The sequence below is a fragment of the Dendropsophus ebraccatus genome, chromosome 5 (genome assembly GCF_027789765.1).
Source record: "Dendropsophus ebraccatus isolate aDenEbr1 chromosome 5, aDenEbr1.pat, whole genome shotgun sequence".
Classification (NCBI taxonomy): domain Eukaryota; kingdom Metazoa; phylum Chordata; class Amphibia; order Anura; family Hylidae; genus Dendropsophus; species Dendropsophus ebraccatus.
In genome coordinates, this window is record NC_091458.1 from 114,725,038 (window position 1) to 114,752,058 (window position 27,021).

Genomic DNA, 27,021 nt, shown 5'->3' on the forward strand with positions numbered 1-27,021 from the left:
CAGTACAAAGTATTAGTAAGTTTACTCACTGTATATACTGACAGCAGTTCCCTGTGTACTTCATAGAGCTAAAATAAGACTCCCCTTCACCAGGCTGGGCTGCCCTGCTCTGTTTTGTTTCAGTCCATAAAATGGCTGACATGGAGGAGCATGTGACCAGGCCCTGTCCCCTGTGTCCTCCATAGACATATACAGGCTCCGTGGTGGACACTGGGGGGCGGGGCATGGTCACATGCTCCTCCATGTCAGCCATCTTATGGACCAAAACACCACAGAGCAGGGCAGCACAGCCTGGAGGAGGAGAGTCTTATTTTAGCTCTGTGAGGTACACAGGGAGCTGTTGTCAGTAAGTGCAGTGAGTACACCTACTAATACAGCCCACATTGGGTTGGTACAATGTACGCTGTGCAAAGTACACGGAGGTAGGCTGGGGGACAATATAGATGGGGGTCTCTATGCATAATCATGAAGGGAGAGAGAGATTGTTGAGAAGTTAGGGGGAGCAGACTAGGGTGGGCAGGTGAGGGGGCAACTTGGAAGGGGGTGTCTGTTGGACCCTGACCTGGGCCCTAACCTAGCCCGCACTAGGCAGAATGTATGCCCTAAAAAGAATGACCCTGCACCAGATCCTTAGCCTGTTTCTCCTATAAGACCATAATGTATTAGGGACAGGCTAACTGTCTCACTCAAGAGGCCCTATTCTTGTTTTATATACTATGCTCCTTGCACCATTTCCGAAAATTATATACACTTGTACCAGGAGCGTTGCTAGGGTCCTAAAACATCCGGGGCCCGGGCCCTCTGAGTTTCTCTCCCCCATTTCTATCTCCAGTTTTTCTCCCCCATGCTTTTCTCCCCTGTTTCTCTCCCCCATGCTTTTCTCCCCTGATTCTCTCCCCCATTTTTCTCTCCCCCATGCTTTTCTCCCCTGTTTCTCTCCCCCATGCTTTTTTCCCTGTTTCTCTCCCCATGCTTTTCTCCCCTGTTTCTCTCCCCCATGCTTTTCTCCCCTGATTCTCTCCCCCATTTTTCTCTCCCCCATGCTTTCTCCCCTGTTTCTCTCCCTCATGCTTTTCTCCCCTGTTTATCTCCACCATTTTTCTCTCCCTCATGCTTATCTCCCCTGTTTCTCTCCCCCATGCTTTCTCCCCTGTTTCTCTCCCCCATGCTTTCTCCCCTGTTTCTCTCCCTCATGCTTTTCTCCCCTGTTTCTCTCCACCATTTTTCTCTCCCTCATGCTTATCTCCCCTGTTTCTCTCCCCCATGCTTTCTCCCCTGTTTCTCTCCCCCATGCTATTCTCCCCTGTTTCTCTCCCCCATTTTTCTCTCCCCCATGCTTTCTCCCCTGTTTCTCTCCTCCATGCTTTTCTCCCCTGTTTCTCTCCCCCATGCTTTCTCCCCTGTTTCTCTCCCCCATGCTTTCTCCCCTATTTCTCTCCCCCATGCTTTTCTCCCCTGTTTCTCTCCCCCATGTTTCTCTCCCCTGTTTCTCTCCCCATGGTTATCTCTCCTGTTTCTCTCCCCCATTTCTCTCCTCTGTTACTTTCTCCCCTGTTTCTCTCCCCCATGCTTTTCTCCCCTGTTTCTCTCCCCTGTTTCTCTCCCCCATGTTTCTCTCCCCTGTTTCTCTCCCCATGGTTATCTCTCCTGTTTCTCTCCCCCATTTCTCTCCTCTGTTACTTTCTCCCGTTTCTCTCCCCCATGCTTTCTCCCCTGTTTCTCTCCTCCATGCTTTTCTCCCCTGTTTCTCTCCCCCATGTTTCTCTCCCCATGGTTATCTCTCCTGTTTCTCTCTCCCATTTCTCTCTCCTGTTTCTCTTCCCCATGCTTTTCTCCCCTGTTTCTCTCCCCTGTTTCTCTCCCCCATGTTTCTCTCCCCTGTTTCTCTCCCCATGGTTATCTCTCCTGTTTATCTCCCCCATTTCTCTCCTCTGTTACTTTCTCCCGTTTCTCTCCCCCATGCTTTCTCCCCTGTTTCTCTTCTCCATGCTTTTCTCCCCTGTTTCTCTCCCCATGGTTATCTCTCCTGTTTCTCTCCCCCATTTCTCTCCTCTGTTACTTTCTCCCCTGTTTCTCTCCTCCATGCTTTTTTCCCCTGTTTCTCTCCCCCATGTTTCTCTCCCCATGGTTATCTCTCCTGTTTCTCTCTCCCATTTCTCTCTCCTGTTTCTCTTCCCCATGCTTTTCTCCCCTGTTTCTCTCCCCCATGTTTCTCTCCCCTGTTTCTCTCCCCATGGTTATCTCTCCTGTTTATCTCCCCCATTTCTCTCCTCTGTTACTTTCTCCCGTTTCTCTCCCCCATGCTTTCTCCCCTGTTTCTCTCCTCCATGCTTTTCTCCCCTGTTTCTCTCCCCCATGCTTTCTCCCCTGTTTCTCTCCCCCATGCTTTCTCCCCTGTTTCTCTCCCCCATGCTTTTCTCCCCTGTTTCTCTCCCCCATTTCTCTCCTCTGTTACTTTCTCCCCTGTTTCTGTCCCCCATGCTTTTCTCCCCTGTTTCTCTCCCCCATGCTTTTCTCCCCTGTTTCTTTCGCCCATGCTTTTCTCCCCTGTTTCTCTCCCCCATGCTTTTCTCCCCTGTTTCTCTCCCCCATGCTTTTCTCCCCTGTTTCTCTCCTCCATGCTTTACTCCCCTGTTTCTCTCCTCCATGCTTTTCTCCCCTGTTTCTCTCCCCCATGCTTTTCTCCCCTGTTTCTCTCCCCCATGCCTTTCTCCCCTGTTTCTCTCCCCCATGCTTTTCTCCCCTGTTTCTCTCCTCCATGCTTTTCTCCCCTGTTTCTCTCCCCCATGCTTTTCTCCCCTCTTTCTTTCCCCCATGCTTTTCTCCCGTTTCTCTCCCCCATGCTTTTCTCCCGTTTCTCTCTCCCCATGTCTCTCTCCCCCCTTGCTTCTCTCCCCCTGTGCTTCTCACCCGTTTCTCTCCCCCCGTGCCTGCTCACCTCCTCCTAGATAGTCGCGGCTGCTGCTGTCCGCCTCACCTACCGTAGCGGCCGGAGGTGCTCCTACAACTCAATCAGCTCAGAGCCGGAGCGTGGGGCCGCTGTGGTGGGCCGTGCCGCACGCGTTAATTGGATGCGTGCACCATGGCCCACCGCAGCGGCCCCACACTCCCGGTTTCCACTGATTGGATGGAGGAGCGTGTCTGGGCGCTTCGGGCGGCCAGTAGGTTAGGAGGACAGCAGCAGCTGCAATCTGCGAGCCAGATGTGGCCATCAAAAGAGCCGCATCTGGCTCGCAAGAGCAGGGCAGAAGAGATCCGGGGCAGCAGGCATTTTATTCGGGGCATGAGCCCCGAATAAAACTGCCTAGCGACCCACTGACTTGTACTATTGTGTTTCTGGTACTTGACCAGTGCTGTGATGTTGTCCTGACGCCAGTCCTGTGGTATTGTACAGGTGCTATGTTGGTACCTGAGTTGGCCGGTTTGTTGTCCCCAAATGGTCAGTAACCTCCAGGAGTGTTGAGGGTCCCTTGGGTACTTGTCACGGCAACCTGGAGTGGTAGTGTGGTGTCCCACTATGGGTGTGACTAGTCTATACACCCCTCGCAAAAGCCTGTACTTCAAGTAATGTGGTAATGAAGTTATGCCTAAGTTTTACTATTATATGTCGCTTTTTGTCTATGCACTTGTATATTGCACAGCTGTAGTGAACAAGGGGTTATTGTTTGTTTGTAATCTGCACACCAATATGAGCTCTTTTCTTTTTTCTACCTATCTCTATTCTTCTTTCTTTTCTCTGCACTTTCTTCTCCACCACTCACAGGAGGTATTACACACCCTGTAGGAAGTTGTCACATAGGGAGGGGATGTACACACCCACACTTAGGGAGTCTTATCCAAGTCTTGGTGGAAAGAGGACACACAACACGGTCCCTGCTGTAGTTCAGCTGCGCCCTGGCTCTGCCAGGTCCCCCACCAGTCCAGTGTAGTCTAGACTGGAGTGTGGTAGTGGACAGATGTATGGGAAACACAGAGACTATTTTCTTCTTTAACCCCTTAACAAACGCGGGCGTACATTTACGCCCTGTGGCCGCCTCGGGGAGTTCAGAGTTCAAAGTTGACAGCTGCATCTGAATCCTTTATGCAGCCGATTCCCTGGCGTCTAGTGGGGTGGATCACCCCCCCGGGACGTTGTCCCGGAGGAGCGATCCACACATGTGTACTGGCTGGGTGTCTCCGCCGGAATGGCGCTGATCCCGGCTCGGCACTCGATTGCTTCCGGCTGCAGCAGCCGGAAGCAATCTAGTGCCTATCTCATTGATCTATGCTGTATAACTTTACAGCATAGATCTCAATGAGAGATCAGTGTGCTTATACTATAAGTCCCCCAGGGGGGCTTCAAGTATAAGTGTTAAAAAAAAAGTGCTGTTGTTAATAAAAAGCCCCCTCCCCTAATAAAAGTTTGAATCACCCCCTTTTCCCATGTTATAAATAAAAATAAATAAACATGTTTGTTATCGCTGTGTGCGTAATCACACGAACTATTAATTTATTTCATTCCTAATCTCGCACGATAAACAGCGTAAGCGTAAAAAAAATCCCAAAGTGGAAAATTGTGCATTTTTGATCACATCAAATTTTTTTTTAAAAAAGCCATCAAAAAGTCGCATATGTGCAATCAAGGTACCAATAGAAAGAACATATCATGGCGCGAAAAATGACATCCCTATAGACCTCACACAGCCCCATAGACCAAAGGATTAAAGCGCTATAAGCTTGGGTATAGAGCGATTTTAACCCCTTCGGGACCAGGCTAATTTTCGTTTTTGCGTTTTCATTTTTTCCTCCTTGTGCTTAAAAGGCCATAGCACTTGCATTTTTACACCTACAGACCCACATGAGCCCTTAATTTTTTGTGTCACTAATTGTACTTTGCAATGACACGCTGAATTTTTGCATAAAGTATACTACGAAACCAGAAAAAAATTCAAAGTGTGGTGAAATTGAAAAAAAAAACGCATTTCTTTTATTTGGGGGGAATGTGTTTTTACGCCATTAGCCCTGGGGTAAAACTGACTTGTTATGCATGTTCCTCAAGTCGTTACGATTAAAACGATATATAACATGTATAACTTATATTGTATCTGATGGCCTTTAAAAATTTCAAACCATTGTTAACAAATATACGTTCCTTAAAATCGCTCCATTCCCAGGCTTATAGCGCTTTTATCCTTTGGTTATGGGGCTGTGTGAGGTGTCATTTTTTGCGCCATGATGTGTCCTTTCTATCGATACCTTGATTGCGCATATATGACTTTTTGATCGCTTTTTATTACATTTTTTCTGGATTTGATGCAACAGAAAATGCGCAATTTTGCACTTTGGGATTTTTTTGCGCTGATGCCGTTTACAAGTCAGAGATCACCCCAACCACACCGTAAACATCTCTAAAGGTGCAGGACAGTATCCTGAAACAAGAGGAACTGATCTGGATAGAGCAAAGTTGCTACAAGCCTATGTAGTCTATCTCGCAGCGCAGGTGTAACCAGCTAATCTTGGCCACCTTGCTCAACTCAGGTAACAAGATCTGGGGCTTGTGTCACCCTAGGAGGACAGGTCACCTGACACTGTAGGGAAACTGGTGGTACAGCGACAATATAGGTCGAAACACGGGCACAAGTAGTCTTCTACTTTCAAGTATTCTTCAGTATTCTATTTCTTCTACTTCCAAAGTTCCGTCAGAGCACACTTCTACCCTGGGTTGGGACTCTCAGCACAAACTCCTCTCTACTACTCTGAACTCTCAGCACAAGCTCCTCTCTACTGCTCTGGACTCTATTTCTAAGCACACAGCTCAGCACAGCTCTTCTGCTCCAAAAGCTCTTAACATAATTGTGTCTAGTCAAGTCAGAAGTCTATTATCAGCTGTACTAAGTAATCCTGAAGTAAAGAAGATTTTATTTATGGCAACAGGACTATTGTTATTGTGATTATTGTTCCGGCACCTACACAGTCATTACACCATCCTTGGGTCATCTCCCCTTTCTGTGGGTGGTGGTACTGATAGTCCGGGTGGGTCACAACTCCACTCCGGACCACTGTGATACATACCCAAGGGACCCCCTCACAGCCCAGCAGGTCACCAACCAGAGGGGAAAGGGTATAGCTAGCCACTGTAAAATAAAAGCAGGTGTGCCCCCATATTTGTGTGCTCAATCGGCACTGGCGTCACAACAACCTACCATCAAGTTGAGCTATACTCTGACCAACCACCACAGTAGTGGTGTCACACAGTACCATCTGGCAAGTGACGGTCGACTGTAGGGCTCCACAGTAGTAGACCCACCAGGGATGTCAGTCCGGCCAACCACACAAAGGGGAAAAATAACCCAAGGTAAACAGTGGTGTGCGTGGGTGCCGGTGCAAATAGATAAGACAGAGTCCCGTGGGTTTAGTATAAAAATAGAACACTTTACTGGACAAGGTTGAGGGTGAACAGTACACCTAATATAGTTAGTGCAAATCTTGACACTGAAAAACGTGGTTGCTGACAGTGAAGTAGAACTAGGAATAGGTGCTTTGCAGAGAAGGAAGAGGAGAGAAGTTGCCAAAGGAAGAAAGAGCACCTATGACTGGTCAGCATAGGGTAAGACAGTTAACCCTTAACTCTACAGCTGTGCATAAGAGACACAAAACAGTGGTGACACCTAGTGTGGAAAATAAGGTACTACATCTCCCACTTTGTTAACCTGAGTGAACACTTTGCACAGGTGCCAACGAACAGCACCCTGTGATGGGACACCACATGTTGTTGGTACATGGGGGGGGGGGGGGGGGAGACAGGAACAGCCGGTATTTATAATGTACAGTGGTGTAAGAGAAACAACACGTAATTTAAGTCATTTCAAGCATTCATGTCCAGCGGATAGTAAGAGAGAGAGAAAAGGTGGATGCATTCCTGTTTTCCACCTGTCATCTCATAACATAGGAAAAAAAAGCTTTTTATTGTCCAACTTGCAGGCAAACGTAAAGGTATTGCCAATACTTATCATTAGCTGGACAAAGAGTCGATCTCAAGATGTTTCCGTATCCCAAATTCATCAAGAGACTGAGACTAAGACACATGATAGACGAGGTGATGTGATGTGATATCAGAGCGTCTATGGTGTTGATGCCAATTGCAGGCTAGGTTAGGGCCCAGGTCAAGGTCCAACAGGCACCACCCCCCTTTCCCCAAGCTGTCCCCTCACCTGCCCATCCCAGTCTGCTCCCCCTACCTTCCTGACTTTCTCTCTCTCCCTTCATTGTTATACATAGGGACCCCTATCCATACTGTCCCCCAGCCTAACTGTGTGTACTTCTGTGCAGCGTATCTTGTACCAACCCAATGTGGGTTGGCATGTAATGATGGTGATGATGTCACGCTTTTGTTTTGGGGTAATATTAAAGGTTAAGTTTTACAGTCTCCCCACTGGCAGCGAGTTGGATTTATGTTTTCGGGAAGCATATATAATAATGGCAGTGATATTGGTACAATGCAAAGTCTTCACAGTTTTTAACCCACTCATGATTTTGGTGGAAAAAATACTGACCAAAATACTGTATGTAAATATAGCCTAAGGATTGTGTTACTGTATATGGCAATGACATAATATAATGTATAAATGGCTATAATGACAGCATGTTAAAAGGCAGAGGAGAGAGAAGTATTACATGTCAGGAGATTAGCACTCACAGGGAGGGAAGGGGTGGTGTTGTTGTACATGGGAAGTATAGGCAGAGGAAGTCCAGCAAGCATAGTGCTGGCAAGCTAACAAGGCAGTGGACACGACACCTGATTCTCTGAGGAATGGCTCCAGGAGGATGACTGACAATGGTAAGATCCCATAAACAATGTTGTAAACCCTCTCACTGGTAGTAGGGATGAGAATGATTAAGTAACTTTTCATAAAAAGACAGGTATGCTTTAAGCATGGGATACACATAAAGTTGGTGACAAACTAGATGGATCGAATAGAACATATTCTATGTTTCACTTCTGATAATTTTTTAGTGCATTTAAAGAGGTTGTCCAGCAAAAAAAATGTTTCCTTTCAATTCAACTGGTGTCAGAGAGTTATATAGATTTGTAATTTACTTCTATTAAAAAGTATCAAGTCTTCCCATACTTATTAGCTGCTACATGTCATGCAGGAAATGTTGTTTTCTTTTCAATCTGACACAGTGCTCTCTGCTGACATCTCTGGCTGAGACAGGAACTGTCCAGAGAAGGAGAGGCTTGCTGTAGGAATCCCTATAGTAAACCTCTCCCAACATTTCCTGCATGACATGTAGCAGCTAATAAGTATGAGAAGACCTGAGATTTTTTAATAGAAGTAAATTACAAATCTATATAACTTTCTGATACCAGTTGATTTGAAAGAAAAATATTTTGCTGGACAAACCCTTTGAATATATCTCCTTGTAGGCATGCACAGTGTGTGTTAGACAATGTCAGCAGTATGTGTGCAGTCTGCACAATTTATAATAGAACTCTTGCCGGGAATATTGCTTCACATTTAAATGAGGTAGTTTTACAGTTCCCCTTTCAGAGCTACGATAAGTGTTTGGAATTTTTCTTTATTTTAAACTTTTAATAACTTTACTGGGTTCACACTACGTATATTTCAGTCAGTATTGTGGTCCTCATATTGCAACCAAAACCAGGAGTGGATTAAAAACACAGAAAGGCTCTGTTCACACAATGATGAAATTGAGTGGATGGCCGCCATATAACAGTAAATATCTGCCATTATTACAATATAACAGCCGTTGTTTTAAAATGACAGCAAATATTTGCCATTAAATGGCGGCCATCCACTCAATTTCAACATTGTGTGAACAGAGCCTTTCTGTGCTTTCAATCCACTCCTGGTTTTGGTTGCAATATGAGGACCACAATACTGACTGAAATATATGTAGTGTGAACCCAGCCTTAATAACTGTTACTTTTTCAATTGTGTAATAGACAACAAGGATATTCTGTTAACCTAGCACAATTTGATAATACATTTTAGTTTGCTTCTTTCTTCATTCAGCCCACTCACATGCTCCCCAGTGCTGTCCAGGTCCAGACCGCAACTCTTGCCCACAGAATGGGTTACTCAACGTATACACATTGCCCTTAGCTGCCATAATCACAGATGATTTGCACATACCTAGCGGCAATTACAGATGTTGTGTTGCAACATTCACAGATACACTGTCAAGTTATTAAAAAAAAGAAAAAGTAGATTGCATATTCATAAAATTACATTTACTTTATTTCTTCTAAAAACACAATAGGTGTAATGGACAGACCGACATGTTTCGGATCCAGGTGATCCCTGATTACTGACCACCATTAAGTTAATGGCACTTAGATCATATCACAATTAACACCTTAGGTCACCCTTAGATGTATGGAACTGCATTCAGCAGCAGACAGTCATCTATATGGATTCACAATTGATTCACAATGGATTTCATGCTGCAAATTTGCAGTGAAATCCGCTGTGAATCCCTTGCCTGTGATTTACAAAGCGAAGACATACCTGCAGCGGGATTGACATCTCGCTGCAACTATGTAAGTGACAGCCCCCTTAACCCCCTGCCGGCCGGAGCATACATTACCTGCTTTGGGGGCTCCCAACGCCTGGACGTCCCGCTCAGCCAATCAGTGGCTGCGGTGGGGCAGCGCACTGATTGGCTGAGCGTAATGTCCAGCCTGGAACCCTCGAAGCAAGCCAGGTAATGTATGCTCCAGCCGGCAGGGGGTTAAGGGGGCTGTCACTTACATACTTGCAGCGAGATGTCAATCCCACTGCGAGTATGTCTTCTCATTGAAAACCACAGGCAAGAGATCTGCAGCAGATTTCAATGAGAAGACATACTCCATTATTTGTGAAACTGGCCTAAAGGTGTGTTGTTGGTGGTACAGTGGGATGGATCAGTCCCCAACGACATGAAGGCACAAAGCGGATCTGTTGTAATGGCAGCCCGCAACCTGTACTAGGGTTCTGTGGTTGTCAAGACTGAGTAGTTGCCCACAGAAGTGAAATCACCCTCCTTTTCCGATTTTTCAAACAAAAATGTAAAAAATATAAACTAAACAAAAATTATTCAGTGTCCTCATACACAGAGTTGTTATTAAAAGATAACCTTTTCTATGGTGAACAGAACAACGATATTTTAAGCATATTCATTAAAATTTAAGCTTTCATTTTTTATTTTTTTTTCCATTTTTTATAAAAACACAATTTTGGTATCTTTGTATTGACACGAACAATCAAGATGACATGTAAATTTGACCTCACCTCAAAACAAACTGTTTTTGAAAACACAATATATTTTATCGAAAAATTAAGAGTGTAACTACAAAGTACAATTAGTCCTGCAAAAAAACAGAGCCACCAAATCTGTATATAGAAAAAAGAAAAGAATTATGGCTTTTAGAAGACAAGTAGGAAAACACAAAAGCCCAAAAACAAAAATTGGATAAAGGCACAGTAACATACATGTCTTTATCAAACAACAATAACAATATACACTTGTGATAAGTATGGAGGCTTGATTACACCCTCTCCTTTAAATATGAGTGATTTTAATAACCTTATAACCATATTGAATAAGATAAAAATACATATATAATCAATCTGAAAAACTTATAGGTGTCAGTGTTTTAAAATGAATAAACATCAGAGCATTAAAAGGAAATTAAACAGAAATGTGGACAGGGTACTGAGTGACAATTGAGGAAACAAATGTTAAGTACACAGTTACAATGGTCCTCTGCTTACCTGAAGCATTTTAAAAGCTAAAAAGTAAGTAATAAGTGCTTATATGAATGCATTATGTTGTTTTAGATGTAATTTATTATGCTATGATGTTGATGTTGATTTTTTTATTTTATTTTTTTGCAGCACAAAATGTTCAACACATTGTTTAGTCTGCCATCTGTTCTTCCTATAATTCTCTATTCCTTTGTAACCTGTACTGCAGTGGTGAACAACAGAACTCACCCATGCACTATTAAGGGAAATAAGATATCCGTGATCTTTGACTGTCAGGCACGGCACTTAGAAACTGTGCCATCACCAATCAACTGCTCCGCTACTTCTGTAGAGTTGCTCTTGTCCAATAATAAAATACAAACTATACAAAAAAATGATTTCCAAAAATGGACTAATTTGACAAAAGTAGATTTAAGTTTTAATTCCTATGAAAGCAATCCGGATATAATTGCCAGAGCTCTAGTTATAGATGCCAAAGCATTTGTCAACCAAACCAAGCTCGAGCAGTTGTTCATCGACAGCAATAATTTGCATACAGTACCACCTGGACTACCCATTTCTTTACGTATCCTACGCTTACAGTATAACAATATTTTGTCTGTCAGCAGTGAAAGTTTCTCTACAGTACAGAACTTGACTAAACTATACCTGGATCACAACTGTTACTATGGTAATAACTGCTCTGAAAAATTGGATATTCAAGACGGAACTTTTTTGCAGTTGAAAAATTTGACCATCTTGTCTCTGTCGTGCAACAACCTAAACAAGGTTCCTTCGGGTCTACCTCCATCCTTAGAAGAACTTTACTTGAAAAATAATAAAATAAGCACCATTGAGAAAGAAGACTTTATGAATCTAACTAAGTTAAAAATTCTTCATTTGAATGGTAATTGTCCAAGATGCTTCAATGCTCCATTTGCTTGCAAAGCCTGCCCTAACCAGTCTCCTCTACAGATACATCCTAATGCGTTTCAGTACCTTAAAAAGTTGGTGGTGCTTAACCTTGGTAATACTTCCCTAAAGTCAGTTCCGAGAATCTGGTTTCAAAACCTAACCAAACTAGAAGTCTTGAATTTAGAGAAGAATTTTTTGGTAAACGAAATAGCATCAGGTGATTTTTTACTTAGCCTATCTTCCCTTCAGAAACTTGATTTGTCATTTAACTATCAGATAAGAACTTATTTCCAATATCTGAATCTTTCAGAGAATTTTTCCAAATTAACATCTCTGAAAGAATTACATGTACAAGGTTATGTTTTTCAAAAAATTACAAATATAACCTTTTCTCCATTAGTTAAGATAAAAACATTGAATGTAATAAACTTTGGAACAAACTTTATTAAACAAGTTAATTTAACAGTGTTTCATAACTTTCAGAATTTAACATTAATATATTTGTCTGAAAACAGAATAACTCCAAGTACTGTAAAATCAAATGAAAACAAAAATAATCTGAAACTTTCCAAACGTTCAGTCTATAACAATACATCAGATAGTGTGATTGAAAATCCTTTAGAAAATGTTAATATAAATAATAGGTGGTCTGACCAAATTATTAAGCCCATATGTGCTTTATATGGAAAAACATTGGATCTTAGCTACAATACCATGTTCTTTATTGCTAAAGAAGAGTTTTATTTCTTGTCAGACATAGTATGTTTGAATTTGTCTCACAATAGCATTGATCAAGATTTAAATGGATCAGAATTTGTTTATCTGCCAAATTTAACATACTTGGACATGTCATACAATAAATTAGATTTTGATTCGTCTAGCGCATTTCAGGAACTAAAAAAATTGCAAGTGTTAGACCTAAGTTACAATGCTAAGTACTTTACAGTAGAAGGCGTAACTCATAATTTGAATTTTCTTGGTAATTTACCCAGTCTAAAAATTTTAAATATAAGTTGGAATTTGATATCTACCTTAACTGACTACCAAATTAACAAAAGTGGAATAGAAGAATTAAGGTTTGCTGGGAACCATTTAAATATCATGTGGGGAGGCTGGAAACTAAAATATAATGATATTTTTAAGAATTTTTCCAGTCTCAAAATCCTAGATATATCTTATAATTATCTTGACCAACTTCCTAAAACAGTTGTTACCAATTTACCTCGAAATCTAACAACATTATATTTAAATAACAACAGACTAAAAATATGGGAGTGGGAAACATTGAGACACTTTAAAAATCTGAAATTTCTTGACCTTAGCCTTAACAAATTGACAACAATTGAACCTAACTTGTCCCGTTACACATCATCCTTACAGAAACTTTTATTACCAAGAAATCAGATTTCACATTTGTCGGCTTCCTTTCTTTATAAAGCTAGAAGCCTGACTGAACTTGATTTGAGTAGTAACCATATCCAGAGAATAAACAAATCAGTGTTTTTATCAGGAAATGATAACTTTTTGAAAGTCCTGAGACTGGAAAAAAATCCATTTGACTGTACCTGTGAAATTGTCGACTTTTTACAGTGGATAAATAGCAACAATGTTACAATTCCGCTATTGGCCACTGATGTTAATTGTGCGTCTTCGGATTTCATGAGGAAGAGTATCATATATTTTGACATACAAGCTTGTTCTTTAGATGCTATTTCAATGGTGCTTTGTTTTTTGTCATTTTTTTTAGTTGTACTTGTTATGGCTTTACCAATTATGAAACATTTGTTTTATTGGGATGTTTGGTATATATATCACTGGTGTGTGGCCAAGCTGAAACCTAACAAAATTGTTTTTTCCGAAACCATATATGATGCATTTATCACTTATGATGACAAAGATCCAAATGCCAGTGACTGGGTTTACAATGAACTATGTCATCAGCTGGAGGAAAATGGAGACAAGCACATATTACTTTGCTTAGAAGAAAGAGACTGGGAGCCAGGAAAAGCTGTGGTTGACAATATTGCACAAAGCATTAACCAAAGTAAAAAGACTGTGTTTGTTCTTACAAAAAAATATGTAAGAAGTGGAAAGTTTCGCACAGCTTTCTACTTGGCCATGCAAAAACTGATGGATGAAAATATGGATGTAATTGTCCTTGTACTTTTACAACCTGTTCTACAAAATTCCCAGTACCTGCGACTCCGGAAGAAAATCTGTTCAAGTTCTATTTTGGAGTGGCCAACAAATCCACACGCAGAGCATTTATTTTGGCAAAAAATGAAAACTGTTTTATTGACAGAAAACAGCAGCAGGTACAATAATTTGTATACTAATCCTGTAACAACCTAGCAGCATGCATGAAAAGGTTAAATATTGTATGATTTATGATAATCAGAGTTTTGGTACCTGCCATTATAGAGGTCTATCCACATGGTGGCATCAGATGACGGCTTTATGGCAATTAAAAAAAGGTGAATAGTCCCCAAATGGAAATTCTACTAATTTTCTGCTCAGATATGGAACTACTTGAAATGACACCCAGTGAATAGGCCCTTCAAACAGCTGATTAATAAATTACAAAAGCCAATTGTTTTGTCCCCACAAACCAGAATGGACAGCATTAAATTTGTCTGGAAGTAACCCCCTCCCCTTCTGAAAAAGTAGACAGACACATTTCATCAGTCTAATCTTGTAAAGATTTCTACCCTTTTTATTGTTGTCCCTTTGGACCCACCCTGGTTTTGGTAAAAATCCCAATCAAAATGGAGACTAGAGATGAGCAAATTTATAGTACAAATGAAGCAAAGTGCTTTGTTAGCTTGGCAGTCTGCTTATCATCAGCTGCCTTTAATCTATGTGCCACATTGCTCTGGGTGCCTGGGAAACTGGGAGAAGTTTCCCAAAACTGAATCCAGCTTTTCCAGGCACCCCTAGCGGAGCGGCAAGGAGTTCAGAGGCAGCCGGCTGAGAAGCTGATTGCCAAGCTAGTAAATCGCTTTCTTTGTTTGTACTGTAAATTTGCTCATCCCTAATAGGGACCAAAATGTGGTGTGTAAATTTCATATTAAAGAAAATAAAAGCTGGCAATCCTTGAATCCATCCAAATATCCAATCAAGTCTGTCAAGTCTGTATTTCCTTCTGTATGTGAAGTCCTAATAAAGTATGGATATTTGGATAGATTCCAGGATTGCCATCTTTTATCTTCTTTCGTTTGATGGAGCTTGCACTGCCGTGCATGGGGCGGGTGGATCTTTGTGGGTATGGTGAGCTCAGTGCCTCTCAAATTTCATACTGTACATGTTCCATATTGTATTCTATTTTTAAGATTTTATGTTTTTGTTTTTTAATCCAATATAAAGACTCCGTAGCACTCGTTTTCATATGAAAAGTGTTCAAACGTTTATTTACAGCGTGAAAAACGGCAAGGCCAGGAAATATACAATCATTGCAAAATACTTTGGGTTATGGCGACAGTGGACGTTTCGACCCTATCCAGGGTCTTTTTCAACGTCGCTAGGTGTGTAGAAGGGCGATGCGCTCCTGGCGCTGGTCCGTGGCGTGTCAAGTGCTGCTCTGTACGCGCTGAAGAATGAACATGTTCATTCTTCAGCGCGTACAGAGCAGGAGCGCGCGCCTCTCATAGACTCCCATTATGAGCGGGAGGCTAACGGCATTCCGCGGCGGACGATTGCGTCGCGGAATTCCGCTAGCTTTGCTCAGTGGGAACGGGGCCTTAGAAAAACATTCTTTTTCCAAACCTTTCTTCTTTGCCTGCAGTTAAGGAAAAAACAATTCTTACACAGTACCTGCATGGAAGGTTCCCATCGATCTGCATACACAGATTAAAATTTTCATTCTTAGTACTGAGCTGTAGTATGGTTGTATGTATATGATGTTAGAAAGAAGTATGCTTATATTACATTGCATTGTGTTATATTGCAAAGCTGTACATGTAGTATGAGATTTGTAATAGGGAGATGTTGTCTTTAATGAACAAATAAAACTGTTACAATAAAAAATATCCCAAACTGTAAAATAATGCAAATATGAATATGGAATACTGTAATTATTATGCAACCATATTTTATGTATGCAGAAAAAATATATTAACTTTAAAAAAAACTTAAACACAATGTATCTTTGTATTGCCAGTCATGTATAAAAAGGAAAAAAACAGACAGCACTTCATGTGGAAGATGACACAACAAAGATGGAGGTGATTCTCCTATCTGATGTAGGTTGCATTCACCATTAATTAAAAACATTTTGATATTTAACCTAGGGTCTTTTGTCAAGTCTTCACAAAGACACTATGGTCTTAATATTTTGAATGATAGAATTTTCTGTGGAAGAGATAAAAGATGCAATTGGGGCCACCCCGTTGGGAAGAGCACCCGGGCCGGATGGCTTCACCCCACTGTTTTATAAAAAATTTGGAGAGAACTTGACACCATTTATGACAAGGGTTTTTAATAACATATCTGTATCTTCTCCCTTTGTAAAGCAGTCTTTGGGGGACAAAACTTTGGTTATTCCAAAGCCTGGTAAAGATGGATCCCTGTGCTCCAGCTATCGCCTGATTTCGTTAATCAATGTGGATATTGTTAAAGGAAGAGAAGCTAGAGATAATATTAATAAGACAATCTTGGCGATAGCTGGTGCACAGGTTAAGGGAATGTGCCTACTTTCGGTCGATGCAGAGAAGGCCTTTGACCGTGTGCACTGGGGTTTTCTGGGGGCATCGCTGGAACAGATTGGTTTAGGGCTTAATTTCAGGGATAAGGTGATGTCTTTGTATACAGAACCAACAGCCCAGGTGCGGGTCAATGGCTTCCTGTCTCGCTCGTCCTCGATTCGGAACCGGACGAGACAGGGATGTCCCTTGTCCTCACTATTGTATGCTATTTCTATGAAACATCTAGTGGTTGCCCTCAGGAGGGGCCCTGGTGTGCACGGTCTGGCCCTGGGTGCTGAACAGGTCAAAACTGCATTATATGCAGATGACTTGTTGCTATATATCTCGCAACCTCGGATTTCATTACCCTGTGTACTAAAAGAATTTGCCAGGTTTGTGAATGTATCAAATTTTAAAGTTAACTTGGCTAAAACCAAGGCATTAGATGTTTTACTCCCAAGGGGCGAGGCAGAACATCTGGCCCAGGTGTTCTCGTTTAAATGGAAGAAGAACACAATAGAATACCTGGGGATTCATTTGTCTAAGGATGTATCCTCCCTATATAGGTTAAACTACCAACCATTATTTGAAAGAACTGAATTGAATTTGAGGAGGTATGCAGGGAGACCGCTCTCATGGTTTGGCAAAATAAACGTACTTAAAATGAATGTAATGCCCCGTTTATTGTACCTATTTCAGGATTTTATTATATATAATAGGTACCAATACATAAAAAACTTTTTCAATACTAAATGAAGTTAAAAAGTATGACCACAGTAAAAACAGATATAAAACAAGTGTCTGCAATAAAGTATATCAACCACAACAGTTTTTCTATATGGGAATGTATATACAAGGTGCTTTAAATCTCGTAATGTTCTAATACTGCCTCAGTTTCAATGAACACATAGGCAACAAAAACCTATGTGTTCATTGAAACTGAGGCAGTATTAGAGCATTACGAGATTTAAAGCATTTAGTATTGAAAAAGTTTTTATGTATTGGTACCTATTATATATAATAAAAATTACTTGTATTTTCATGAACTAAGCCCATTTTTTTCTTCTATTGTATCTATTGTATATAATTTTAGCTTGGATAGTTTCAAATAATAGAGTGACATCTGGTGGTGTAGGTTGGTACTACAACCCATATTTTAAGATCATTTTATTTTACATCTATCGCAAACCAGTGTGTGTAACTATTTCAGGCTTTGCCTGTAGGTATACCGGTTAAAAAAAAACTCAAGACCATGTTTATTTTCTTTATTTGGGGGGGGGGGGGGGGGGAGGTGGCTGTAGAATAAGTTTTAGAACCCTGGTACAACCAAAAGAAAAAGGGGATCCAAAATTGTATCATTCGGCGGCAGCGGGTATTTGTCTAGCATTTTCATAGGGAAACAAAACAGTGGGTTGGAATTGAATCACAGTTAGTACACCCTGAAAATATAAATTATAAATTATATAAATTACCTTGGTTATCACGGTCTGATCAATAGAATTTAAGTTTTCATTTTTTTCAGATAAGGTTTAGAAATTATGGGATAGTATTATTAAAGGGAATGGGCTTATAACGGTAGTTGGGCCTCTGACTCCACTCTTTCACTATCCATCCTTTAGGCCAGGACTGACAGAGGGTAGATTTATGGGTTGGCATAAGGAAATGGATATTAGATTTCACCATATTTTAGGTGGGAAACCACTGTTGGCTTTAGAAGAAATGAGAGCACAGCTACCAGGGGTCTCTATCACATGGATGGAATATTATCAGTTATCATCATTTGTTAACACTTCACATAATAAGTTTACACTTATAGCTGCACCCAGGGCCGCCATCAGGGCATTACTGGCAGTACAGGTGTATGGGGCCCGGCCTATGGGGGGCCCGGGTCTCCCACATACTTCACTTTGTGAGAAGCCTGGTATACAGTGCAGGGAGAGGGGAGAGCTCCCGCAGATGCAAGGGGCCCCTTCTACTTAACTAAAATCATTAGGCCCTCCTCCCCCCTGCACTGTCTGTGGACTGGGCTGCAGAATCCCCCCCCCCTCCCTCCACAATGGACCGGCCCCCTCCTCAGCAGCTCCCAGGCTCGTGCGGAGCTGGTGACAGGAAGATGCAGCGGGCCCCCTCTCCTTTCTCCTGCCTCCCCCTCCCTCCCAGCTGTGACGTCTGTTCCCTCCAGTATACAGCTCTGCAGTCGGGGCAAAGGAGGAGGGGCTGCAGGCTGCTGACTGGGAGCAGAGACTTCACTAGTGACCCCCCTGGGGCCTCAAGGATAAAAAGTAAGTGTGTATGTGAGAGAGTATGTGAGAGAGTGTGTATGTGAGCGAGTGTATGTGAGAGAGTGTGTGTGAGAGTGTGTGTGAGAGAGAGTGTATGAGAGAGAGTGTATGTGAGAAAGAGTGTGTGTGTGAGAGAGAGTGTATGTGAGAGAGAGTGTGTGTGAGAGAGTGTGTGTGAGAGAGTGTGTGTGAGAGAGAGTGTATGAGAGAGAGTGTATGTATGTGAGAGAGTGTATGTGAGAGAGAGTGTATGTGAGAGTGTATGTAAGAGAGTGTGTGAGTATGTGAGAGTGTATAGTGTGTGTGTGTGTGTCACTGATATCTGTATCTGAGCTATAGACGTGTCACTGATATCCGTATCTGAGCTATAGACGTGTCACTGATATCTGTATCTGAGCTATAGACCTGTCACTGATATCCATATCTGAGCTATAGATGTGTCACTGATATCTGTATCTGAACTATAGACATGTCACTGATATCCGTATCTGAGCTATGGATGTGTCACTGATATCTGTATCTGAGCTATAGACGTGTCACTGATATCCGTATCTGAGCTATAGATGTGTCACTGATATCTGTATCTGAGCTATAGACCTGTCACTGATATCTGTATCTGAGCTATAGACCTGTCACTGATATCCGTGTCTGAGCTATAGACGTGTCACTGATATCCGTATCTGAGCTATAGTCGTGTCACTGATTTCTGTATCTGAGCTATAGACCTGTCACTGATATCTGTATCTGAGCTATAGACGTGTCACTGATATCTGTATCTGAGCTATAGACCTGTCACTGATATCTGTATCTGAGCTATAGACCTGTCACTGATATCCGTGTCTGAGCTATAGACGTGTCACTGATATCCGTATCTGAGCTATAGTCGTGTCACTGATTTCTGTATCTGAGCTATAGACCTGAAAAAATGTTCAGCAGCACTAGAAAAACATATATGTGCGGGTGCACGTCTCACCAAACCGGACCCAGGTTCGTATAGAATATCCAAAGAGAAGATGGAGACCGCACTTCCAAAGAAGAATTCACACTTTATTCACACCAGATGCAACGTTTCGGCTCAATGTGCAGCCTTTCTCAAGCAGTGATACAAAATGCTCCAAGAGCTCAGTATATATACATGTGTACATGATTGTGGTTCATCAAACAATTAATTCATAGAGACATAAGTAAAGTAAAATAAAAGTGATCTAGTATCATCTTCCTTACCAAGACCAAGAAATCTCTAGACGAGTTTAGAGCAACATTGGAAGCTACTAAATGCCAGAAATGGCAGAGAGATGATGATGACTACAAGATAGGAAAGATTTACATGTGGCAAAGAGATAGTGCATTACTTAAAAGAGGAGGCCCGTCCAAGGGCCCACAAAAACGCAAAAGGCGCTCACAGAACTCTGACACAGACACTGACTTTACCGACTCTGCCCTTTTTTTAGGTCAAGTCAACACCCCTGGAGGAAGACAAGAAGGGGTGGTAAGAAACACCAAAGATCGATCAAGAACCCGCTATGGAAGCGCAGCCAAGAAGGATCGACCCCCTCCACAGAGGGATTCACCAGCACCAGCACAAATGAGGGACCCTCCACAGACGGAGACACAGGAGCCGGGAGACCATTGATGGACTTGACAGTGGTAAATATTTCCTCTAGAACATTATCCACTGATGAAATGTGTGTTCTAAATAAGGGATTGTCATTTTGTCCTGTTGAACCATTTGATTGGTTCCAGATTGAATGTGATTTACATGAATTAACTAGACATATTAAGCTCAAAGTGTGGTTTTCTCAACAGACAAGAAGGGAGGAAGCATATATGCCTAGTGAACTTCACTTACAAGGGGTAGGCTTACGTAATAAGAGTGGATTCAATCCACCTTTAAATGACCCTGTGATTGATACCTTCCTGCTGACCACTAAACGTCAACTGGCATTACTTAAAGAGCGACATACACATTCCTTATCCTCCAACATGTCGTACAGAGAGAAACAAGCACTACACGATCTAAGTACTGATACTTCCATAACAATCAAACCAGCAGATAAAGGTGGGGCGGTGGTTGTTATGGACACATCTCAGTATAGAAACGAAATGATCAGACAACTAAGTGATAGAGAGGTCTACGAACCTCTATCCCAAGATCCTAAACAGAGAATTAAAGACACCATTGACACATTAGTGGATGAGGCATACATGCTCAACATTATTGACAAAGGACTAAAAGATTTCCTCACTGTTACACATCCTGTCACCCCAGTTCTCTACGGACTTCCCAAAATACATAAATCTATGGACAACCCCCCTGCCCGCCCAATTGTTTCAGGAATTGACTCCATCTTTAACCCTCCAGCACAATTCCTTGATAAGGTCCTCCGCCCCTACGCTGTGGGTGCTAGATCATTCATACGGGACACTGCAGACTTCCTCAATAGACTATCTGATCTAGGTGAGATCCCTCCCTGCATTTTGGTTTCCTTTGATGTTAAGGACCTATACACCTCCATTAACCACACTAGAGGCATTGAGGTAGTCAAACAGATACTGCACGACAGTGACTTTTCACAGCATGCCATTAACTTCATGGTGGCATTACTGGACATCATTCTTACTGAAAACTACTTCCTTTTTCAAAATGATTTTTTTGTCCAACGCAGAGGCACAGCCATGGGCTCTAATGTGGCGCCTACTTACGCCAACATCTTCATGGCAGCCCTTGAGGAGAGTCACATCTACGTATCCCACCACTTCGACCATGTGTTGAGGTGGTGGCGATATATAGATGACATCTTTGTCATCTGGACGGGTACTGAACTTCAACTTGATGATTTCTTCACATTTCTCAATCAGATAGATGATGACATCAAGTTCACCAAGGAATTTTCTACAACATCTCTCAATTTCCTAGACACCAAAATTTCCATAATAGGTCAGAAACTTACCAGCGACATATACACAAAACCGACGGACCGCAATACGTTATTGCATTTCACAAGTCACCATCCACGCTCTATGGTAGAATCTTTACCATATAGCCAACTCCTTAGAGTCAAACGCATCGTTGAGGAACCTCAACTATGTGAATCACAGCTGGATAATATGTGTAAAAAATTCCTTGATAGGGGCTACCCTACGCGTATCATACAGAAACAAAGGGAAAAGATCACCCCTCTAAACAGACTAGATCTACTGAGACCAAAAAATACTCAACAAAGACAACCTAGACTTGCTTTTGTCTCCACTTTTGGTTCACAAAGCCAGAACATTGCCAGAATCATCCGCAGAGAATGGGGGGTATTATCTAGGGCATATCCACAGGTTCCTGAATTTTCTATCCCACCCATTATGGCCTACCGCCGTCCTCAGAATTTGAGGGACAGATTGGTGAGGGCAGACATGGGCCCAGACAACACAACCATATCCAGACAGACCTATATAACCAAATCCAGGACTGGCTGTTACCCATGTTTGGGTTGCAGCCATTGTAACCAGATGCTCAAGGGAGAATTCTTTATACACCCCAAAACAGGGCGCAGATATCCGATCAAACATTTTGTAACGTGCAGATCAGACTTCGTTATATATGTTCTACAATGCCCCTGCAACATGTTGTATGTGGGGGAAACTACCGGTGAATGCAGGATACGACTGAATCAGCACAAGTCCACTATACGTACACAGAAATGTGAACTACCAGTGCCCAAACACTTTCTCCAACATAAACATAAAATCACTGACCTCAGGTTTGCTATTCTGGACCACATACCTAAGCTGAGAAGAGGCGGTGACAGAGTCTCCCGCCTAAAAAAATGTGAACTTCAATGGATTTACAAACTAGATACCCTTACACCAGGCGGGATGAATATAGACTTCAAAATAGGACCAGCCACTGGCTTCTAACTTTCTCTTTTCTTAAACCCACAACCTAAAACCCTGGTACTCAGGACACTGGTGACCTCGGTGCCTTGGCTACCGTGTGACACCTATATGCCCTGTGTTGGCCTGCTGTGATACTCTCTGGGCCCCTATGACTAATTCTGGACACAAACCAGCGACTCTCCCTTTGGTACTGGTCCTCCTTCCTTACTTATTCTTATTTATTTATATGTACCTGATTTAGCCCTTATTTGGTTTATTCTGTTTCTCATTATTCTGCTACTTGTAAACATCTTTCGCGATATACTGATCCATACACACAATGACAATGGTTGTAAGGGCTATTTTCCCTTAACTAATATGGCGTCATCATATTCTGTGGCTGTTTTGGGCATGCCCGCGCCGCTGTCAGCTTGGGGACTGCCCGACGCATGCGCCTGTGATCACACCGATCATGTGATACACTTGGGTCACATGATTTGGAACTAGGTGATCCGGACACCATGCGCTGTGGGTGACGTCATCAGCGGGCGACGCCGGCGCTCCCGGACACGCCACCTCCATGTGGATTCCCTGCTTTGGTGTGATGTATGTATAACTTGTTTTTTGTTTACTATTTGTTGCACAGCTGTGTGTATAACACCTAATCATGTCATTTATTGTGATTTCACATCATTCCTAATATGATCATTGTTGTAAATTATCAGATTAGGTCTTCTTTTCACTTTGCCTGTTTATCATTTTGATTTTTGAATTTCACATGATACTAGATCACTTTTATTTTACTTTACTTATGTCTCTATGAATTAATTGTTTGATGAACCACAATCATGTACACATGTATATATACTGAGCTCTTGGAGCATTTTGTATCACTGCTTGAGAAAGGCTGCACATTGAGCCGAAACGTTGCATCTGGTGTGAATAACCTCTTAAGGACCCATGACGTACCGGCACGTCATGGATCACTGTCACTTAAGGACCCATGACGTGCCGGTACGTCAGCCCTTTAAACGGGCGCCGCGGCCGGCCGGGTCCCGATCGGGGGAGATAGCCTGCTATAATACATAGCAGGCCATCTCTCCCTGTCGGCATGGAGGGTTGTTAACCCCCCCCATGCCGACGATCGCCGCTATTGGCTGATAAGCCCATAGCGGCGATCGGAACCTTTCCGGGCCATCGGTGGCCCGATGACCCGGAAAAAAAATGGCGGTCGGTGCTGTCCGAGGACGGCACCGACCGCCATTACTGTAAAAAGTAATGGTGGTCACGGTACCACCGTCCCGATCGCCGTGAACGGCCGGCCAGCCGGCCGGCCGTTCACGGCGATCAGAGTCCCCACAAGTAATAAATACCTGCTCCGGACCCCTCAGCTAGGTAGCTGAGGGGTCCGGAGCAGGTATTTGTACATTACTCACCTGTCCCGGGGTCCTGATCGGCGTCTTCCGGGTTCCCGGCGTCCTCTTCATCTTGTCGGCACTTCGGCTTCTTCCGTGAGTCCCGATCGTCTGTTTCCGGCTCCAGCGTCGTCTTTTTTCGTATTTTTCCGGCTCCAGCGTCGTCTATTTTCGGATCTTGCTCTCTGCTGCCCCCTAGCGGCTGATAAGTGTAATACACGTATCAGCCACTACAGGGATGTTCAGAATGTAGTAAAAAAAAAATTTTTTTTCCCAATTTTTTTTTTTTCTATTTTCCGCACCCTATCGCCGCTGAGTGTTGATCAGCATTGCACGAAAGTGCGCTGCTAATCAGCAACTCCTCCTTTTTGGCGTAGGGTGGTTTTTTTTATATCCTACTGCCACGGTCTGCTGATAAGTGCCGAACATAAGTGCGGCATTCATCAGCAACACCATTTTTGGCGTAGGTTTTTTTTGTATACTTACTGTAAAAAACACGTAAAAAAACACTACATTACACCACACTACATTGAATAAAGTTTTACACTACACCACTTCATACCCCATATACTAGTCCCCGTATAAAGATGGCCCCTAGGGTATTTTCGGTGTCGGACGCATACGTTATTGCCTCCGACACCAAAACAGCCAGTGAGGATGAATGGGGGGATCCTTCTTTCCTCCATTCATCCTCATCATCCAGTGACGTGTCTGGGAGTAGCGTAGCGTACACTGCCCCCCAGACACGTCTTTTCCGCCAGTACCGTCCCAATAAGAGATGACGGCATGGTGTGAAATTCTACAAACTCTGTGAGAGTACCTCAGGGTACACTTACAGATTTAGGGTACGTGCACACTGCGGAATGGCGAAGGATAACCCTTCGTGCATTCCGCAGCTGGCACCCGCCGGCGGACTGATGCAGGGGCGCGTCTCCGCCCGTGTCATAGACTCTATCCTATGCACGGGCGGATTCCATCATCCGTCATTCCATCAACACGTTGGACGCAGAGCGGAATCCGCCCGTGCATAGAATGGAGTCTACGACACGGACGGAGACGTGTGCCTGCATCAGTCCGCCGGCGGGTGCCAGCTGTGGAATGCACGAAGGGTTATCCTTCGCGATTCCGCAGTGTGCACGTACCCTTAGAGTGTATGAAGGAAGGGACACTCGAATCCAGCCCCCAGATGCCCCCTTCCCCCCCATCCTTGGAGTTAGTGGGGAGATCGTCCGGGAACTGATCTTCCCACTGCTGGATAAAGGTTACCACCTGTACGGGGATAACCTTTATACCAGCACCCTCTCTTCCGGTCCCTCGCTGCCCGAGCTACTGTAGCTTGCGGCACGATCCGAAAATATCAGAAGCAGTAATAGCGCCCTAATATTTAGCAGCCATGGAGCGGACCCAGCGCTTCTGGATATGAAGGACCCCGTATCGCACCAGGACAACATTTTCCAGGTGACGTCCCCCACACTGGAGAAAGGGAGACCCCAGAAGAAGTGCAGAGTGTGGGGTAACAGGGGGATCAGGAAGGACACCATTTTCCAGTGTGACACCTGTCCTGATCCCCCCGGCCTCTGCATACTGGATCGCTCCAAGGCGCACCACACGTCACTGGGGTTCTACATTATCTAAATTCTGTCCCTTATTCCTATTTCAGGGGTCACGTTGATCCAGGGATTATTCTGATCGCCATTATGGAGTCAGGAAGGAATTTTTCCCCTGTGATGAGGCTACTGTCGTCTGCCTCACGAGGGTTTTTTGCCTTCCTCTGGATCAACACAGGTTGAATTTGATGGACACCTGTCATTTCCAACCTTATAAACTAATAATTGGCCTAATACCCCCAAATAAATTAGAATTGTCCCTTTTCCCCAGCTAAGTAGGTATGGCCGCCATTCCCATTAGAGGATGCCATGATGCAATTACAAAACCTCTGTGCGGCCAGGACAGTAGAAACCCCCCACAAGTGACCCCATTCTGGAAACTACACCCCATAAGGAATCTAACAAGTGGGGCAGCGGGTATATGGCCCCCTGGTGACGGCCACATTTGGGACGTGAAAATGAAAAAAATGGTATTTTTTATTTTCACGGCACATGTTCTACACATGTGCCCATCACTAGTGGGGTCCATATGCTCACTGCACCCCTTGTTAGATTCCTTATGGGGTGTAGTTTCCAGAATTGGGTCACTTGTCGGGGGTTTCTACTGTTCTGGCAGCACAGGAGCTTTGCAATTGTGACATGGCCTCCATCCCCCATTCCAGCCTCTAAATGGCGCTCTGTCCCTTTGGTGGCTTGCCCTGTGCCCATATGGCAAATTATGTCCACATGTGGGGTATTTTCGTACTCAGGGGAAACTACCCTACACGTTTTGTGTTCATTTTCTTTTTTAACCCCTTGTGGAAATGGAAAAAAATCAAGGCTAGACCAACATTTAGTGTAATTTTTTTTTAATTTTTACTCTAAATCATTGATCTTGTCTTGATTTTTTCATTTTCACAAGGGGTTAAAAGATAAAAAAAAACACAATGTGTAGAGCAATTTCCCCTGAGTACGGAAATACCCCACATGTGGACATAAAGCGCCATACGGGTGCAGGGTAAGCCTCCAAAGGGAAGGTGCGCCATTTGAAGGCTGGATTTGGATGGAATGGATTTCGAGGGGCCATGTTGCATTCAAAAGGCCCCTGTGTTGCCAAGACAGTTAAACCCCCCACAAGTGACCCCATTATGGAAACTACACCCCTCAAGGAATGTAACAAGGGGTGTAGTCAGCATATGGACCCCACTGGTGACGGGCACAAATGTGGAACAATGTGGCGTGAAAATGAAATATTAAATTTTTTACACTATAATGTTGGTCTAGCCTTGAATTTATCATTTTCACAAGGGGTTAAAAGAGAAAAAAACACACAAAATGTGTAGAGCAATTTCCCCCGAGTCCGTAAATACCCCACATCTGGACATAAAGCGCCATGTGGGCGCAGGGCAAGCCTCCGAAGGGAAGGAGAGCCATTTGGATTTTAGAGGTTGGATTTGGCTAGAATGGATGATGAACGCCATGTCGCATTTACAGTGCCCTCGTGCTGCCAAAACACTGGAAACCCCCCACAAGTGACCCCATTCTGG

At 43.2% G+C, this 27,021-nt stretch overlaps 1 protein-coding gene across 2 annotated transcripts; it reads left to right on the plus strand.

Annotated features, from left to right (window-relative positions):
- The first annotated feature begins 7,746 nt into the window (after positions 1-7,746).
- LOC138793754 (toll-like receptor 8) lies at positions 7,747-20,215 on the plus strand. 2 transcript variants are annotated; one of them, XM_069972442.1, is made up of 2 exons: positions 7,747-7,816; positions 10,881-14,457. In XM_069972442.1, exons 1-2 carry the CDS (start codon positions 7,814-7,816, stop codon positions 13,995-13,997), a joined length of 3,120 nt encoding a protein of 1,039 aa, XP_069828543.1. In that variant the 5' UTR covers positions 7,747-7,813; the 3' UTR covers positions 13,998-14,457. The 2 variants fall into 2 exon arrangements, 1 of the variants encoding a protein (XP_069828543.1); XR_011363335.1 differs by lacking the exon at positions 10,881-14,457 and adding an exon at positions 20,058-20,215 and having other exon boundaries at positions 7,748-7,816.
- The last annotated feature ends 6,806 nt before the right edge of the window (positions 20,216-27,021 follow it).